General features: G+C 37.8%; 1 protein-coding gene across 1 annotated transcript in view; it reads right to left on the reverse strand.

Annotated features, from left to right (window-relative positions):
* LOC128613304 (cell migration-inducing and hyaluronan-binding protein) overlaps positions 1-21253 on the reverse strand; it is a 137727-nt gene that overhangs the window by 63974 nt on the left and 52500 nt on the right. The window contains exons 2-8 of the mRNA XM_053633971.1: positions 14464-14562; positions 11632-11769; positions 11261-11399; positions 9625-9861; positions 8796-8975; positions 3168-3238; positions 2902-2997 (exon numbers count right to left, since the gene is read on the reverse strand). Coding sequence (XP_053489946.1) covers positions 2902-2997; positions 3168-3238; positions 8796-8975; positions 9625-9861; positions 11261-11399; positions 11632-11769; positions 14464-14515 — 913 coding nt within the window. The 5' untranslated portion in view covers positions 14516-14562. The remainder of the gene's footprint in view (positions 1-2901; positions 2998-3167; positions 3239-8795; positions 8976-9624; positions 9862-11260; positions 11400-11631; positions 11770-14463; positions 14563-21253) is intronic.

Raw genomic sequence — 21253 nt, forward strand, 5'->3', positions numbered from 1 at the left:
CTGACATAATGGGTGCTTCTCATGACTTAAATTGTGCCTCCACATTTCCTTTCCTTACTTCTTATCTCCTTCTTCTGAGGAAATGGAGAATGGATGCAAGAAAAGTAAACAAGCACAGGAGAACTCAGGAACGAACGTATTTACCAAATGAAACATGCTTACTCAGTGAAGCATTGCTTTAAAGTGTATTTAGGGAATTCACTTAATGATGATGTTTCCCAGCTGTATTAACTGTATAACATATCTGCCTACACAGAACAGTGATTACACACTAAATTATCCTTAATTACAACATTATTGCACATTTACAGCACATTTATATATTGATGTTTTATCCTAAACAAGATTCTACTCATCACCCGACTTCTCTGTTTTTAAAGCAATGCATATAGGTTGACTTTAATCCAAGGTTTTGTTGTAAATGTTTTATTTAATTAAGATGATTCATTTTGTATTATATGATAGCTATCAACCAGGGAGGGTGAAGGCTAATGTGATGTGCTTCTTCCAAGACCACTGTTGTTCTTGCTGCATCACAGAGCAGCATAATTCACTGCCCTCTCCCACATATATGAGCTCACATACGACCAGTATTGGTTAGTGTCGCTGTGACTGACAGGGGACGCAAAGTATTCCATCTCTCCCAATCAGACAGCACATCCAATTTTGTTCCCTTGGCTTGCAGCTATGAATGGATGTGGCATCATCGAGATTCATGATCTCCTAATGAGCATGTTACAATGTTGTTGTTGTTGTTTTTGTTCTGCTCTAATGTTCTGCATTATAAGTACTGATTTGAAAAAGCAGCATGAATGTTGTTAAGAATGTGAACATATTAGGTTACAATTGCACAGTTGTAGGCTTACAACTCTCCACATATACAGTAACTCACCATCACAAATGAGCTCACGATCGAATCAAGGACCCTGGAGATGTGAGGTGGTAATACTATCCGCACTTACCAATGAGTCTTTAATTACCAAATTACTATCAGTTACACTGGCACTTCTAAAGTTAAATGGAGTTTTATATAGCGGTGTTTATCGTACAGAATGGTGACATCAAACTGGGTGGCAAAGTGTACTGTAAGGTGTCAGCAGAAAAGGACAAATAAAACCCAACAATTTTAAAGAACATAAAGAAGTTGCATTCTGTACACACCATGATCTGCTCTCATTTCTCCTGCCCACTATGCAAATAACAGGTAGAATAGGAGGAGATAGCGAGCTGTCAGTATGTAAGGTTTTTGAAAATCATCTGAGATTGCATTATGATCCAAATTGTTAGGTAAGGCAAATCTTCCACAGCTGTCTCTTAGAAGGCAACATAAACTGTGACAAGCTGATGACAACCACTTAGTGGACGTCAGGTGGGAGCAAACCATTTTCACAGATGAAGACTCAATGGCAGACTGTCATCTGTTGTTGATTCATCTAATTAGTTTGTTATAATGGAGCTTACAACACTACATTGCAATGCTATTTTTTTATCCACCATTGGAAACTGTGAATTGTTTTGAGTATCTTGGAACATTTTAAGATGACAAATTTACTTTCCGTGGTAATATAGACAGCATTTTTTAAAGGCCAGTTTAACAAGCAACTAACATGACTAAATGGCAGCATGATTATATATGAAGAGATTTTGTTTTAAAATGGCATGTCAGGTTATCGCTTTTGAATAACACCATAGACTCAAATCTGTTTTGAATTTGAAGCGAGGCGAATAAACACATACTGCTTCATCCATTCATCTTTAAAGATTCTGTTTTCATTGTAGACTTTTTTCTTTCTTTTTTTTAAACATCATGATTGCTAATCAGACCAGAGAAGGTAAACTGAATGAAAAATCTATGAAAATCGATCCAATTTGTGTCTAGCTTTTCTCTGTATAGCTGCCTTCAGCTAAAAAATGCACATATATAAATGCATGTGATTAGATAAGCTGGGGGCACGGTGGCTTAGTGGCCTCGCACCTTTATGGTTAAGAATTCAAATCCCACCTCCGCCATGTGTGCGCAGAGTTCGCATGTTCTCCCCTGCAAAAAAGGATCTACTATAAAAGCCACTGGTTCAGTTAAAAAAAAAAAAAAAACTATATTCACTATGGTCAAGGTTTTTTTTTCCATACCTTTATCAGCTTTGCATTATTTTTCAAGTACTTGGTGCAGTCCCCTGAAATATTTAGCTGGGTCCATATCCAGACTATGGTTCACCAGTTAGATGATTCCTGTTGTACATTATATTTGTTCTAGTGTATAAATATATGAATCAAAATAACACTGCTTTTAAATGAATCACATAAATAATTTAATTACCATAATTTGATGTCATACCCTATGATTGGGTAAAACTGTCTGTTTAGTCCTATTGTGGAAACATCACAAATTCATACCTGATGATACTAGTCATCCATGACCAGGAGTCAAAGAGATCATAATTGGACATGCTCTCAGGGTGGAAAGGACAGCCTTTTTCACTCAACTGTCAGAACCGTGTAAGCCAATGATATGCCTCTATTAGTTAATGTATGCCTAATAGGGCACTCTTCCAAGCATGTTGGCTGCTCTAAATAAAGTTACATGAGTGGCAGTTTGAAAGGATGGTGAAGGCAAGCTTCACATTATCTCAGAGGAAGTACACTGGCCTTTCCGATTCCAGATTCGTAGCTGTTGTGCAATACGGGAGACTCAGCTATGAATAAATTGGAGGACGTTGTGAGAAAATGTGTTCAAATTCAACAATGATTGGATTTTAACACATTCAAATCAAAGTTTAAGAAATCCTGTCCTTTAGCTCCAAAGTTAAGGAGCTGAAAAGAAAGTGAGGCTCTAATTAAAACGCAAGGGTATGGGAAACAGGTTATAAAACACTTAACGACAATAGAGTGGGTTATTCTCACCCTGCACCCACTGACTGACAGTGGTGACAATGAAGTGTTCTCCATAACCCGAGTGGAAAGAACGGGAGCTCCTAGCCTCTGATGATGCCTTGGTTCCTGCATTTCAGAACCACACGCACGCGCACACACACACACACACACACACACACACACACACACACACACACACACACACACACACCAGAAACAATGACTGCATTAGCAAACTTACCTCAGCAAATGTCACCGGAATTTTTTCTACTAAGTGAATTCATGAAAAGCTTCACCTTGATAAACGGCATGATCCTCCACGACTGACGATGTATCTCCTTTCACTGTAATAAAACTCCACGGGTGCCTGGAGACACAGAGACCGACAAGGAAAGATGGGGATGAAAGAAAATAGTAGACAAGAAAAAATTGATACAGAACATTAAGGTATTGAGGTCAAAGAACACAGACACAAAAAGAGAAACACACATGGCAAAAATTATGGTCATAGAGCTGGCTACACCACAGCCAACGGGTAAATGATGCCTGATAAAGGTATTCCACCAAACTGTCAGGGGTCATGAGGAACTTCTGACATGTTCAAGCATTGTGTAATGTGAGCAATGTCACAAACTGATAGAAAAATCAGAAGATCAACTTGTGGAGTGGGAGACAGAGTGTGTTTATACACACACACACACACACACACACACACACACACACACACACACACATATAGATAGATAGATAGATAGATAGATAGATACTCAGCAAAAAAAAGAAATGTCCCCTTTTCAGGAGACTGTATTTTAAAGATGATTTTGTATAATCCAAATAAGCTTTTTATTGGATCTTTATCGGAAAGGGCTTAAACAATGTTTTTCATGTTTTCATGGACCATAAACAATTATTGCACATGCACCTGTGGAACAGTCCTTAAGACACGAACAGTTTACAGGCGGTAGGCAATTAAGGCCACAGTTACAATAACTTGGACACTAAAGAGACCTTTCTACTGACTCTGAAAAACACCAGAAGAAAGATGCCTAGGGTTCCTTCTCACCTTCGTGAACATGCCATAGTCCTGCTGCAGGGAGGCATGAGGACTGCAGATGTGTTCAGAGCAATAAACTGCAATGTCTGTAATGTAAGACGCCTAAGACAGTGCTACAGGGAGACAGGAAGGACAGCTGATCGTCCTTGCAGTGGAAAATTACATGTAACCATGTGGCCCCACCAAGACGTGATCGAGAACTTGTAAATGCCTTGGTGGAAGAGTGGAGTAACATCTCACAGCAAGAACTGACAAATCTGGTGCAGTCCATGAGGATGAGATGCACTGAAGTACTTAAAGCAGCTGGTGGCCACCAGATATTGACTGTTACTTTTAATACTGACCTCCCCCCCCCCCCATATTCAGGCACTCATTATTCAATTCCTGTTCATCAAACATCTGTGAAACTTGTCTCAGTTGTTGAATATTTTTATGCTAATACAAATATTTACACATGTTAAGAAATTTGCTGGAAATAAAAGCAGCTGAATGTGAGAGGATGTTTCTTTTTTTGCTGAGTATAAGTAAACATCATATAAGTAAGTATTAGGAATTTATTTTATAGGAACCGCAAAGGCGAGTTACTGTTACCATTCCGAAGTAGATTATTTTCCAATAACACCACGTCCTGAAATGTATTATTCCACTTATATCACAGCAATTTGCCAAAGCTAACAATTTTGCATCTGTTAAGGAATGATATACCATTCCTTCAATCCATTTACAGTTATGTTTAATGTTGTGGAACATCTACAAAACATGATAGTTCCTGTTATCATTTATATTGTAATGTTATTTGTAAGATATTAACACAAACATTGCTGTTTGTGATGTTATCAAGAAACTGCAAAAGTCCTGTCCTGAAGATGTTCCCATATCAGAAAGTTAAAGTTATAGATAAAGTTATCCTCCATACAAACTCCTGTGCAAACTGTTAACATAGAAATGATGTTGTCAGCAGAGTTGGGTATATCTGTCTGAATACTCGGCTGGAAGGTGTTCAAACGGTTGAATACACAGGTAGTTCCAGTCAGTTTAATCACGGTTCTAAATTAATGCACTGCCTATAAATAATTTTAACTATAGTAACATACAGTTAAACTCACAGCTAGACAAGTGCTTAAATGATAGTGAGATAAAGTGTGATGGCCATCTCAAGGCTCTCTGGACAGGAAGGGTAATTACAGTGGGAGATTTTCCCATCTTCCCCCTGGTGTGAATGTCCCCTCTGATGGGCAAAGAGATAGAAAAAGAGAAAAAGCTTGACTTAGACGAGCTAGAGGCACACTGCAATTTTGCTGACTGACAGGTGTCTCTGGTTCAACAAGAACAGATCTTGTAAGTGAAATCTAATCAGCCAATTGCAAACCTGACCATGTGACATCACATCACCCCAAGCCCTTATTTTCATTGACTTATTTTTTTTTTTTAACATAAAATAGGTGTCTACTGACTTACTAATGAACTTCTAAAACAAAAAGTCTCCCCAATTTCTATTCCTTCCATCCATTCTTTGAGGAAAGTCATCAGAGCACCAGTAGAATATGGAAATTGGTTTCATGGAGTGGTACTGCAGTATAACTAAGGCAATATAAGTATACGTCTTTGGCCACAGCAGGATTATTGCATATGCATTGCATGAAATGGTCCCTGGCACACTGCCTATCTTTAAGATGTCTTGGTGATGGTTTGTGTCCAAGTGTGTGGCTTAAAAAAGATGGAAGTCCCCATACATTATTTCTTATTCCTTTCTCCTTGACGTCTCTCTAGATGTAAATATTTAACTGTAGGTAGAAATATTTGGAAGAAATGTATGCACTAGTCAGAGCAGTGAGTGAGTTTTTCCTGGGATTCTGTTTCAGGGGTGATCTTTGGTTTAGTTCCTGAGACAAATTCAGAAACATGCTTATATTACTGATTCTACACCTGCGAGACTGCATTCATATAAATAGTGCCACTGTGCATTGATTCATATGGGAATATATGTCTATTTTTGAGAAGATATAATACTGATACTGATCTATGATCTGATGTAACAAGGACACATTTAAAGCATTCAACAATTTAGTATAATTTGATGTAGTATAATGATTCAGTATTATGCAAACAGTTTGGAAAAAAAGTGCTTCACGGAGTAGGAGGCCATGCCTCCTTTTCTGGGATGGTTTGACTCAGAGGCCACGCCTCCTTCACTACTCCTTCAGTACTTCATTACTGGATGAGAGAACAAGAGTGAGACAGAAACTCACAGTGCATTTCAACAGGTCTAAATTAGGTCTTGTGATTCCTCAGAGGTGCAGAGGAGGTCCTAGATTGGAGAGAAAACCATCTGTTCCCATTTATTAAATCTGGGCGCGGGCTCGGCCTGGGATTCACACAGTGACTCTGCGCCGCATAGAATGTTCTGAGAACTGAGAGGCAGCTGCTATGAGATTTGGACCTGGACTGTCTTGCCTGAGCATAAACATGGCATTGGGAATTAGTAGAGAAAACAGGGAGATTGCAGATTGCAGACGGATACAGTCAATGTGCTGCCTGATAGAGGAGCATCCAATTAAGAGCTTTGGGTCTGGCCAAATTTTAGCATTGTTAATTTTTACAAAAATCTTGACAAATAAATTGGTCAGTGAAACTAAATACTAAACTGGGAAGGACTTTTAGCCTTGCTTGCTTCTAAAGGCAGTTAATGTTAATTAACCATCTATGATCATTTTTAATTTACAAATGACACATGAAAAGTGTTAAACACACAGTACATTCAACTACATGAAACTTTTAACTGTTGAAAAAGTTTCATGTAATTGAATGTACTGTGTAATTTCATGCAATTTTGTCATCTCAGGTAGGGATGTGCATTCAGCTTCATTTTAATACTTGCTTATCTATATTTAGTTAACTTCCAGAAGAGGGAACAAATATAATATAATATAATCCCAATTACGTCCATTTCAGTTCACAAAACGTGAGACAAATTCATTTGGAAGGTGAATATTTATGCACACTGTATTTAATGTAGGCTAATCGTGTATAATTTTTGCACTGCTATTAAACATCTCTGCTGAGCGTGACACATGTTTATGTAATGGAAGCAATAGAGATGCACAGCAAAAGCTTTATTGGATGTCAGCCTGTAGCCCTGCTGTAACTGCCCATGCTCTGGCATATTTTCAAATTCAAACTGTGTGCTACTGAGCTTACAAGCAGTGAATAAAAACACAGATATGAACGTTCCACATGAGAGCAGCACTCGGTGTAAACTGAAAAGTGTCACAGAGCAGTTGAGACATGTCCGGTGTATAATGGGTTTAATCTGCAAACACAAGGAGCCTGATTTATTTCCATGACTTTTAGTAATAGTTGTACTGAATGTTATTGGAAGTGTATTATCTCTATGGACTATATCAAAGATTGAGAATCATCATCAGTGGGAGGGTCTCAAATATCTTAGCAATAAGAATGCTTAGATAACATTTTCTACCAGAGCCATATCACTCTGCAGTTCTCACCTGGTTTCCCACCGATGCCAAGCAGGGTTGAGAACTGGCCATTACTTGTATGGGAGACCTCCTGGGGAAAACTAAGGTTCTGCTGGAAATAGTATTAGGGAGGCCAGCAGCAGGTGGTCTGTGTGGGTCCTAATGCCCCAGTATAGTGATAGGGTCACTTTACTGTCAAAACAGCACAGTCTTTTGGATGAGACGTTAAACTGAGGTCCTGACTGTTCATTAAAAATCTTATTGGCCGTTATCTATCATGACCCCCTAATAATCTCCATCCCTGAATTAGCTACATCACTCTCCTCTCCTCTCCACGAATAGCTGGTGTGTGGTGGGCGTTCTGGCACACTATGGCTGCCGTCGCATCATCCAGGTGGATGCTACACACTGGTGGTGGTTGAGATTTCCCCCATACAATGTAAACTGCTTTGAGTGCCTAGAAAAGTGCTATATAAATCTAAGGAATTAATAGTCACTGTCAATAAAGTGACATATGCAGTAAAACATTTTTTTGGCAGTAACACCATGAATCTAGGACAGCATAAACACCACTTATCTCTGGGTGGAAAGGATAGCCATCCTCTCTCCCCAGTACATCAGAAAGATGGTAGCCGATTAGAGGTGTCTGTTAGCGCATGTATATATATATATATATATATATATATATATATATAGTTAGTGCTCTCCTCCAAGCATGTTCAGCAGTCCCATAACGGGTGGCTTCATGTGTCTTGAAGGAAGGACTTATCTTTTATATTGATTGCTAGCAGAACTTGCAGTATATATTTTGTATATTGATTGGAAGCTGTCATACAGTAGGGGAGACTTGGCTAACAAAACTTGCGGTATATATTTTGTATATTGTTTGTAGCTGTCATACAATAGGGAAGACTTAGCTAGAGGAACTGGCAGTTACTAAAACTGAGAAATAAAATGGGCTTACTTACACTATCCACAAAAGCATGCTAACCTACGCCTTTGGTCCATTTGGTCCTGGTCCGCTTTGAACTGCCCCCAAAAAATCAGATGTAGTTCCCTTATTGGTTAAGTGGCCCTTAAATTCTCGACCCCTACAACAACCTCTTTAAGTAGGGTTAAGAACCATTAACTGTAACAAGAGCCTCTTGATGAACCTGTGAGGAACACTTTTTCGAAGAGTGTACATGTTGTGTCTTGTATGATATTTGATATTTGCCTTTTCCATGTCCTCAAAAGAAGCTTTAAAGATATTCACTCAGGCAGAAATATGGACATCCCATAAATGTCTGACTATAAATGACTGTCATGACAGTACATGGTCACTAATGAAGCACTTTCAGGGAAAATTCCGGACTAGCTGTTTCTCTGAGACTCAATGCGACTCACACTTGTACCTAAAGCCAAGCCGATGAAAATGATGGCTGCCCAGTTTGGCCAGAGTTTTCTTAGCCGAGTCCTCCAGGTTGTTTGAGCCTTCATCATTCACCATCATGGCCAGGATCTGACCTTCCTCCACTGCCTCCACATACTGGGCCAGGCGCCTGCTTTCGTCCTTACTCCGGTATGTGTCAAACCTGCAAAGAAGGTCAGAGAGAAATATCATTATCTAGCCATGGAAGGTTCTGGAAGCCAAATAAACATTACAGTCGTTTTGGAGAAAGTTTTGAAGTCAAAGTACAGCCAAAGGCCAGGTTATTCTTCTGTGATGAGATACTGCTTACAGGCCAGTCATGCGGGGCTAGAAGGACCGTTTTGTTTTGACAATTGGTGTAAAGTTTCTGTTTCCTGGTTTAATGTCAGCCATTCGATAAATCACTATTCTGTTGCTGTAATGAATCGCAATCCATTATATAGCCAGACAATAGCTTAGCAAAAGGAAATGCATATCACAGAAAAGGCAAAGTCAGAGGAGACAGATATAGAAGACACTGAGAGGGACAGATGGAGAAAGGAAATGAGATTTATTCATGATGTACTGAGAGAGACTGAGACAGACAGACTGGTGGAGTTATATAAAGATGAACAGATACACAGAATTATACTTAACGGAGAGATAGAGATGGACAGTGGCTTATACATCATGGAAACAGAGACAGATAGGGTTAGAGAGAGAGAGCGACACATCCATGAGGAAAGTATTTTTTGATCATCAAATTAAGAATCATCTGCAAGTCTAATAACATAAGCTCCGCCTCTTTCACGAAATACAGCAAGAACACCAACCTATCAGTGTGTAGCACCTCCCCTGTTGTGGGTTCAATGACATGGACAATGATGCCTCGGTTGCCCCAGCTCCTCTCGAAATGGTAGCTGTTTTCATTTCCTTCTCCAGGATGCAGCGTTTTGTTTAGGAACGTCCACGACAGCTTCCTCTCAGCGTGAATCTCCAGTGTCCCTCCTGTTCCGACACCAACATATTTTCTCCCAAAATAACTGTGCTCATCACTGGTGTCATCAGATCTGTTATGAAAAACACGGCAAATAAGCAGATAACAAAAGCAACTGTTTTCAGTGAATCTACACAACATTTTGGTCCTATAATAGTCATTAACTCTGATGGATTTAATAGGTGGGGGCTGAAAAACTGCAAAGCAAAAATGGAATACTCAGTAATTGTATCCTTACTGAGTGCTACTATATGTTTACCTGCTAAAATGGACATTAAGTGTAGGTGGGAATGAATGAAGAGTGAGCTGTAAACAAACCAAATCCTTTTATTCCAGAGATATCAGACACTCTAGTGTGGAACATAGATACCACATGGACGAGCAAAATGCAAAGAAGACTCAAATGCTGATATACCAAAAAGGCTTGTTATATAGCTAAAATAAAATGTTATGACATTCATATTCGTTGTCATTCACCAAAGCATCATCTTAAAGCAATAACTCAGCCAAAGTGTGATTTGTTAGATTTTCCATGTAAAGTTGGTTGATTAGCCAGAATTTTGAAATTTGCTTTTTTAGTTTTGCACTAGAGATACAAAGCTAAAGTAGCTAACAAGTAAGGGAAGCATATAGCTACCAGTTTAGCAATGTGCAATGGACTCTCGTCCAAAAAGACATAATTTGGCTTGGAAATACCATTTGTACATAAACAGTTGTCAAGGCACAGGAAGACAGGTTTTTGGCGGTAACTGGTTAATCATAAATATGACAAAGAGGCAAATATCAACACCAGGGAACACTACATACTGTACATAGATCAGGGAACTCGAACTAGAATAATAAGGCTTGGACTTAAAAATGCATGATAAGACTTCATGACAGGACAAAGAAACAGTAGGGTATACAACTAGTCAAGAACTAAAACAAAGCAGGTGGAAATGGAAATGGTAGCAAACCAATGACTGGATATGGCAGGAAATCAAAACAAACATGAGCAGAGGAATCTGCAGCGTGGGCCGGGGGGGAATAAGCATGACACAAGACTGACAAATTCACTCCTTTCTGAGATAAATAATCAAGCAGATTGATACTATACTAATAATCCTAAGTGCTGAGGAAGATAGTGATTCCAGCTTCAAGGCGTCTGTGACATCCATTTATTAAAGATAACAGTGTCATACTGTGTCACAAACCACAAAAGTAAAACGTAGTAAAAGGTGATTCATTTATGCTGTATGAACAATGCTAAACTTAAGCCTGCAAGCTTCCATAAGTTGTATGTAGACTACATTAGCCTTGTCGCTACAGAGAAAAATAAGAAAAGAAAACATGTCTTGATCGACTGACTGACTATACATTAAACTGTGTACATTTAATATTTGTCCAAACCTCATTACAGAAAGCAATATCGGATATAATACCTGTATATTATAGTGAAATGTCTTATGTAGATAGTAATGCTCCTGCATTACCTGCCATAGAGCGAGATCGTGAGGTTTCCTTTATATGGACACTCAGGACTGCCGATATGCAGCTCGCCATTGTTCCCAATGAGGATGTGTTTGGCACGAAGTAAGATGGGCTGGTTAGTGTCAGCGATCACAAGCTTTCCTATAGACAACACAGAACTCTTCCATGACTTGATCTCAAACCTAAAACATCCCTGATCTTTCCTTTTATGGCCCTGGAGCTGCAGCATTAACTCAAACATGCTCTTTACTAGTAGGATAGATATGAATGGATTTCTCCAAGTGAAACACACAAAGCTTTCAGTTAAACACACGTTAAATCCCCATGATTGATTTTATGATGCTTGAAGGAAGGCAGTAGAAAGGAGAAATACCTCCATTGAGGATCTCGATGGAGTGGACAGTGGCAGAGGAGGTAAGAAGCAGTTTACGGCCATAGCCGATGGTGACGCGGTGAGATTCACTGAAGCCAGGAGTCCAGGGCTGCAACTCGGGCATCTGATCTGGACAAACTGCGGAGTGGACAAACACATACAGTATATACATACAGGACAATTAAGACTTAAGTAACAAGACATCCAAATTACAATTTAGTGCAAAGTGCATGATGTATATTGCCTTGCATAAATATTCACACCCATTGAACTTTTCCATACTTGGCAGTGTATACAATTTGATATGAACACATATTGTGTGCATATGCAGTACATACACACCAATATTTTCCTGACTGATTTGATGATACCTGAACAAAAATAAAGCATACAATTTCTCGTTCTCGGCTGAGAAATATAGTATCAGTGCATCTCCAACGTGTATATATATATATATATATATATATACATACATACACATACATACATATATATAAAATTCAGGGATAATTTCATTACATCAGCTCAGATTTTTATAAAACAGGCCAGGCAGAGAAGATTTAATCATATTCATATTTGTATCTCAAACCCAAATGCAATCAGTGTATAGCAAAAAAAAAAAAAAAGGAATTGGCCTTGCCGTTTGTACTGAATTTACTCAAAAGCAACCCAAGCACACTAAACCCCCATCAAACTCTGTGTGATGTCATTCTTAATGGACTGATGTTCTATAGGAAGGCCATCTTTCTTAAAAGCTGACACAAGCAGTGCTGTGATTACAGCAAACCAGACAGACTCATCCTGCTTCTATATCCTATAAAAAATCCATTTAGGCCTTTGGTCAATTACATAAACCCTTTGCCATCTTTGTTACATGCATAAAAGTAGGCATGAAAAAGAAGAAATGGAGGCACTTTTGATGCATTAAATTTGGAATTTAGGAAAAATGCTCATGGTCGTAATTACTGCGAGCGAACAACTGTTCTAGTGCTGACTTCTGTTTGCAATTACAATAAAGTGGTTGAAAGAAAGGAAAGCGTATGTTTATACATCTATAAATATGAAAAGGTTGAGTTTGACCTTGAACGTCCATAACAAAACTGGATCACAAGGAAAAGTGTATAAATGATGGGACTTATTCAAAAGCACTTCTTCTGTCTTTCTTTCATGGTAGTTTGGTAATTCTTTAGAGACTTTTGGAAGTTCCTGTAGATTGTGTGGTTTAGATAATTCTGTGACCTGGTGTAACTGCTAAACTAGAAGAGATTTCTTAGCAGATAATCATGAAAAATGCTCAGACTTGCATGTTTCAGTGAACTAAGACCACAGAGACCAATATATCTCCGTAAAGCAGTTTGACTGGTTCGCTGGAATTACTGGACTGTTTCCATTACTGTAGAATTTGTTTTTACAACTGGATGAGTTTTAAATTGGCTAGAGACGTGGAACTCACAAATGGCTGCTTTTGCTGGAAGACACTCCTATTTAACATCCAATACATAAGCTACAAAACACTTTGGGGTGTGCTGTTATTGGAAAATAATCAACAACAGGTTTATATCTGGGATTATGTGTCTGGGATTCATTGACAGAGAATGACATCCCAAAGTGTTTTATTCCTCTTATTCCACAGCAAAATGGCAATGCTAACATTTATTATTTATTAAATAATCATATGTCCCCTGTCCTGATGCCCTGAACTCTGACTGTTGCTATGTGCTGATACTGGAGACGTCTTCCAAGAAAGGTAAATAAATGCCTCTTCACAGAAAACATCACCATGTCAACAATTACACTTGTTGTTTAATCTATTTATGTGGCGCATCCATCATGCAAGTGCCCTGTGTAAGCTGTTACTATAGAAAAGATAACATTAGAATGAGTAATTTTACATATGGGATTTAAATATCAGACAGAACTACTATCAGAGCTGCTGTTATGAGCTGATTATTATTATTATTATTATTATTATTATTATTCTCATTTTTTAACATGACAAAGATATTAGAGCACAGTGTATCGACTGTTACCAAATACTGATCCTCACAACTAAGCTAACCTGGTTTCTAAAACTATTTGTGTCCTGCATTTATGTGTACAATATAAACTTCCTCATTTTGACGTGAGATAGATGTCCTTGTGTATGTTAGTTTAAGTGCATATGTTTGTTTAAGTGTTAGTGTTCTCTAACTAATTCTAGGGCCTTCCAGTATCAGGGGTTTCTGTACTCAGATCACATCACACTTTAACTGCACACAGTACAATTAATTTATGCAAACCTGTTTACATGTAACTTCCAAAAACATCTATTTCAACTATATTGACTTTCCCACACATTTCAATCTTATGAGCTCTTTTGTGTAAATTATGACATATAATCCTATTACATATAACATTTAACATATAACACATGACAAGTTCAAGGGGGTGAATATTTATGCAAGGCACATAAAAGGGGTTTTGTTTCTTATTCCTGCCATGTTGTGGCAAAAAAAAACCATTTGATCTCATGCTCGAAGATTAGTGGAGCACAAATGACCAAAGTAGCGTATGGTAGTGTGGGTATGAGGCAGAAAGTATAAGATAGTGAAAGAGAGAGATAGTGAGAAAAAGGACAAAGAAAGACAAGTTTAATGTCAGATCTAACATCTAATTTCTGATAATAAGTTTCATTTTCATAGACTCTACAATACTCAAGTGTCCTTTTTAAAATTCCTAATCTTTGGCATTGCGAATCTATCATGATTTCCGTGTCAATAAAGCAAGCTGGGAAAGAGAGAGAGAGAGAGAGAGAGAGAGAGAGAGAAACTTAGAGGTAAACAAGAGACGTACCAGCCTGAATAATGGGCAGAAAAACTCCGAGAAGTACAAGCCAGATCTTCATTTTTCAGTGCTGTCAGTGGAGTTCGGCCAGACAAAGTTTCAAGGCACCTGCAAAAAGAGACATCAATAAATCATTCTGGGCCACACCGAGCAGGCTGAGTTAGTACACAATGTGTGTTTGCTGGTTTGGGTGTGTGTCCCTGTGTAAAAGGTGTGGAATCTGATTCAGATCAAAATGAGATTCCAATAGATTTTACTTTTGAGGGATTTGAATCAGGAATCGCTCACACTGACATACATAACCCAACATGATAAACACACAGACTTAAACATACATACATATATAGATCAAAGAACTTTGCAGGCGGAGAGTATGAGTAGTGCATTTGGTTAATTATGGTTATGTAAAGAGTTACATAACACATACATACATAGACACTGCATGAAGCAGATGCAGTCTGCACTCCTGTTACTGCTATTAAAGATTTTAGCTATGCCAGCCCAGTGCAAAACTACAAAAAACAAACAATTCAGATAACAAACATATCTTGACTAAGCCACTACATTTGTGTAAATTTTTTGTAAAACTATGTCTTGAACTTTGCTGACACTATCATCATAATATTTATTACAAACAAATACTGTAATTGTTGAACTTTAATAAGTATAGTAAATATAAGTAAGTGACATTTGATTAATTTTATTATTATTATTTTTTATTTTCATATCATTTATAGGTTGAACTAATTTGTACTTGTCTTTAAACTTGTAATTTAATTCCATATTTTGTTTTGTTTTTTAATTGCAGAATATCCAGCTGGGGGGGCTGTTAAATTTAAACTTTAACCCTGTCATGCAAAAAATATTTATATGAATATTAATTCAGATTCTTTAGATATTGTCTTAAAAACCATCTCGGATCATGTTGCACTTTAACTGAACACAGTACAATTGATTTATGCAACTTTTTACTTGTAAATATTTTTTTTAACTATATTGATTTCCCCCTACATTTCAATAGTATGGCCTATTTTGCATAAATTATGACATATAATAAGTTGTAAAATAATAATAATAACAATAATAATAAAATATAAATTATGACATAAAATATATGCCATATAACAAAATATAAAAATAATATAATAAAAAAGTATAGATGATTATATATATATATATATATATATATATATATATATATACATACATTTATACGCATATCTAGATTATTCAGATATTGTCTTAAAAAACTTTAAACTGCATGATATGAAATATATATATATATCAAATATTAAAAAGTAAAAGGATTGTCTATGAGGCTAAAACAGTATGCCTGAAATAATGGGGGGGGGGGATCTATCTTGTATTATCCCCAAATTCTTAACATTGAGGTCTAAAGTATGTAATGCTGAAGACCAAATTTTATAAAATATAATTTCTGAACATATAAAATTAACAAAATACAGAATTAGGTTTTTAATAAGGTTATTAAAAAACAATAGTTTGAAACAAACTAACAAACAAACTACATTTGTAAAAAGTCAGAGTCTGGAAGTTTTTCATTAATGATTTTTTTTTTTTTTTAAACTTTCATGTAGAAAGTTATTAGAGAGTGAAAACAACTAGCCTAGAGATCCACAGATGTTTATATTAATTTTCAGTAATGCTCACGTGATCTGGAGGTGATTTTACATCTTATATTTTCCTCAAATATAAAAAAAGAGCCTTAAATCAACTGTCCATAAGCATTAAAGGGTTAATATAAAGGTGGCAATTAGAGGTAAATTCACTCATGATGTGGCATACACATGGCTAAAGTACTTTAAAGATGTTTTTTTCCAAAATAAAAGTGACTTGTGCTCCTTCTATTCTTTTGAAAATGCAGTTCCTTCAAGGTTCCTCTGACACTTTTCATCTTTTGGTCCTCATTATTTGATATTCTGCAGTGATGTTTCTAATCTGAAATGTTCTTCCTGTCTGTGCACACAGTAATGTGTCATGTCTATTTTCTCAACTCCTTAATGCTATGCTGAAAATCTATCTTCTTTCAACATATTTGGGTTCATTATTCTGATCTTGGGTGCTTGTATTTTCCACAGATATGTAAATTACATTTTTATGTCCGTTGGATGTTTAAAATTCCAGAATTATGAGTTTAAATGCATTGCAAAGTGATGTCTGTGGAAAAAGCATGTGGCAAATGGCATGTTGAACAAACTGATATGATACAAACCTTTTGTTTATATAATAAACTCACATACTGAGATGCTTTCAAAACAGTTTTTATTTTATTTTACATAAGTAGATCTTGAATATGTGCTATGAAGAGGCTGTATCAGCTTTGCAGAGTAAAATTTTTTTACAGCTTTGCAGACAATTTATTACTTCAGCTAAACAAACTAAAGTAGATGCTCAGTCATTTTAACAACAACTGACAGACTTGTTTTGTTGTGAGTGCGTTCTTTGTTACACTTCAAGTAAGTGTTGGTAGTTTGAGGGAAAGCACCTGTTAAGAGGTTTTTAAAAATGTAGGAGAAAATCAGTGTCCCAGATAATTTATGATCAGCTAAAAATTATACTACAGTTGCAGGGTTCAAGCTAGCGGTTAGTTCAGATTTGTTCTCTTTGACTTGTAATCTTTTTGGAAACTAGCTTACCGCACAGCACAAATATGGTCTCAAACACCTGATACATGCAATTCACTGCATATATCAGACTCCTCAGTTCAAGCCTATACATTGAGAAAATGCACAGATTTGTACATTAGTCAAAGGAAACAAGCACTTCATATGCAGTACATAGGAGGTGCATTTCATCAGGTCAAACTACATCTGAAATATAAGACTAGCCTCAGGTCAAGACTTAAGGGTTGGAGCTCCCAACTGGCTCTTCGGTCTAGAGGTGTGCGTTGGGACTCTTCTCCCGTGAGACCCAGCAAAAAAAGTTGTGGGAATGGGCTTTTTTTATTATTATTATTATTATTATGCAGACAAACAGATATGAAGCTTGTGCTTTCATTCATTCATTATCAGTAACAGCTTTCCTCTGGGAGTGGAGAGGACTGGTCAGAAATCCTTCAGGATTGGGTGGGAATGGGAGGAGAAAAACATCTTGCACATATCTCTACTACTGTCTATGTGTTCACATTCTTTTCAAAACTCTGTGACTTCTCAAATCTTATCTGTGGCATGGATTTGCTATTCAAGAATGCTGGGAGGCCAAGAGCCTGACTAGATCTGGTGGGACGCAAGAACAAGACGTTGCCTTGTTGATCAGAGCAACTGATAGCTCTGTGGATGTCTGTTGGCTCATGTATAAGGAATAGGGCAGTATCCCTATGAAGGCAGTTGCATAAGCTGAAAGATGCAGTGGTGTCACATATCTTGGAAGACGTATGTAGCATATATGTCATTTTTTTGCAATAGTGATGAAGTGGAAAGTTGCTATGATGTTACAGGAGGTTATAAAACAAGTCCAGTTGCTCACAGTGAGTCCTGGCTTTGCTGGTATGTATATACACAGTGACGTACAAAAGTCTGAGACGACACTGACAATCTTTTGGACACCACTGTACGTGTATTTGTGTGTGCAGGTATCAAAAATTGGAGACTGGAGACTTGGGAGGCTTGGAGAATTTATTTCGGATCACCCACGCTTATTTATTGGAGAAGCAGAAACCAGCGGGTGCTGGTGGATTTCTTCCTACAGGGAAGCTGATGTCCAGTTGGGTCACACAAACCAGGTCTGTCTCACAATCAGATCAGAGCTGTAGGGCAAAGAAATGAAGACAAATTTTAGAGCAGACAAACCAGCAATCACCATTACCACCACTGAAACAAATTCCACACATATCAACAGTTCACTCCTCTGTCATACTTTCTTTCTCTCTTTCTCATACACACGCACACACACACGATTACAAAACTATGTGGATGCACTCAAAAGGCCAGAGCAGGCAAAACAGAGAAGTGAAAGTGTAGACAGTATTAGAGTGCACATTTACGTTTGCTTTGCAGGTAAACGGGTGACAAGATTTTGCTCTATGCTTATGCATGTCAATGAGTGATAACACCCCAGCCCCCACCCCGATCACCTGCTGTTCAAATATATATGGAAAGCCCCCATCACATGGCTAAGCTTGTGCCCAGGCTCATGGTACTCCTGAAAATCATGAAGATTGAAAGAAAATCCCATTGTTGGGTTTGCTAATACACAGACTGATTTCCCCTGAGCCAAATACCTGTAGAGGACACACACGCACACACTGCAGTAAGACAGATTTTTTTTTATCAGCAAATTAAAAAATGCAGGAGCAGAAGAGTGCATGCTGATTTGTAGCCCATTTGTTTCAGACGTGTGTCGATACACTGTTTATGACACACTCATCAGTTTTAACGCTCATTTGCATACAGAATAGTGTGATGGTACAAATGCCATTAATAACAAGACTGTTTATAGGTACTTCAATGCTTCTGGTTTGATCTGGGCAAAAATCGATAGGCGTGTGGTTTATTTCTTTGGTTTTGCTTGGAGCTTCAACTTTAATCAAGCAAGCAAGAAAGGGAAGCTTATATCTTCCAGCTTAACATTGGGCAAACCGCATATGTAAATTATCACACTCGTTTCAAACCACATCGGGTTGTTGAGATAATGTCTTTCTTCCACCGCATATTGATTGGTATCACACTGCATGAGAACCAGACTTATGGTTGGTGTTGCAGATGGAATTTTACATTACAAGTAATTTAGATGAGAGCTCCTGAGCGGCATAACAGAAAAGTGTTCACCCTTGTCATCGGGCGATTGCAGATTAGAATCCTGATGATGCCACAGCCATCTATGGCCAGGAGTCCAAGAGAGCAAAATTGGCCACGCTCTTTTGATGATGGAAGGGATGGCATTAGTCTTTCCCCTGTCAATTGGAGCAACACTGGTCAATCGTGGGCTTCATGAATGTAGATGATGGCACTTTCTTCCAAGTGTGTTCAGGTGTGATTCAGCATGAACAGCAGATCCAACAAATTCTGTAGCTGCATTCATGTGTCTCACATGAGGACGCATATATAGTCATATCTTGACCCTCCCTGGTTGGTTGCTGACCAAATGACCAAATTAGAGAGAATATTGTGGGGCTGGTGATGATTCAGATGATTTTACAGTTACATTTATTCTCATAGTTCCAGTGCAAAACTAAAACACAAACTTCAAACATGTCTTGGCTGATTCCCTACATTTAGGTAAACGGAAACATGCATTTCATTGCTGGCTGAACCATCTCTTTAAATTAGCTAGGTAAATTAGAGATGTGACCTGACTGGCAATGTCACTGTAGACTCTTTATTGTAGACTATCGCACATTTTTATATTGTCATATACCTCTATTACAGACAGCTCTGTGTGAATCCACTAGGCCTGGAAGTCACTCTGCCTGAGCAATACGTCACCCCATGAGGAGCAGAAGCAGTGCGATAACGGCCCGGCTCTTGGGATTTGGCTTTGCTATGCTATCTCTCTTTAAGCTCAATATCTCTGACATAGCTGACTATCTTCTCAGAGAAACTGTTGACCCGCACTGCTCTCTACTATCCAGCCTGATAGGCCATTTCCATATCCTCCCTTAAAGCTCACTATGCTCTATCAGCATCTGAGAGTACACAGACACTCTTAAGTGCATCCTGTGTATTCAAATGCATTGCAAGTACCATTCAATTTCTTAATAAACCATGCAAGGCTGAATGTAAATTAGTAATAATGTGTAGCAAATCAAAGCAAGAATTGTCATAGGATTCTGAAATCTCATTTTGGTTTGGGTGAAAAACTGCTAATTTTATTTGAATTAGACAAAAGTCAAGAAGGGACAGCCTTCATTATTTTTCTGTTCTATTCTTTGGAGATACAGAGAGAAAATTGATGTTTTCCTAGATTCACTGTTGAAGATTTTTTTCAAATAAATAAATACAGTTTAAGTTTTAAACATTATGGACTAAATGGCACCACAATCACGAACTGACCCTAATTGAGCACCCTAATAATTAGTTACCTCATTGTTTTCAATCACAGTCTTAGAAGTCCCCTTCTGACCAACTTCCATCTTTATCTCAATGAAATATTTTTTCAAATATTACTTTAATCAACAGCAAAATTATATATAATGGGCTGTCTCTGGATGTATAATTTAAGATGACCTCCTGGTTATGCAATGCTTCCCTTTTATAGCTCTTTTAAAGTGGAAGAGTATATTTTAAGCACACACATGTGTTTTATAGGACCTCAACCAGCAATTATAAAGAACTTTATTAACCCAAAAGGCCAGTAAAAGCATAAGGAGCCACAGCACTTTCACATGGACGTCACCCCAATGGAAGGAAAATGCTAGTTGTTTTATATTCTTTCCTCATCCTGAGCCGCTGTATTCAGTTCCTCATCTGATCATGATCACTACAGCTGACATGACAGAATAAACAGCGAGACATTCCAAAGAGACATGCTGACTAAAACAACTTAATTAATACATAAATACAGAGCGAGACTACGACACCATGTCATTAGGAAAAGCTATAAAAGAGCGAGGCAGATGAATGGTTTGGCAGATTATAACCCCTCTACACTGGAAATCCGACAGAGGGGTGTGGAGGAAAAACAGGAGCCTTTGGAATGTTCCATATGTCAAAAATGAAAGCTGCCGTGGAGAAAGTTGCTGATTTGTCAGAACTGTGCAAAACATGCACTCTTAACTGCTTCCATGTGACTTTTTGGCAACAGCAGCATCTCACAAGGCACAACCAAACCTCTTGCTTTA

This window comes from Ictalurus furcatus, chromosome 10, assembly GCF_023375685.1.
Source record: "Ictalurus furcatus strain D&B chromosome 10, Billie_1.0, whole genome shotgun sequence".
NCBI classification, from domain to species: domain Eukaryota; kingdom Metazoa; phylum Chordata; class Actinopteri; order Siluriformes; family Ictaluridae; genus Ictalurus; species Ictalurus furcatus.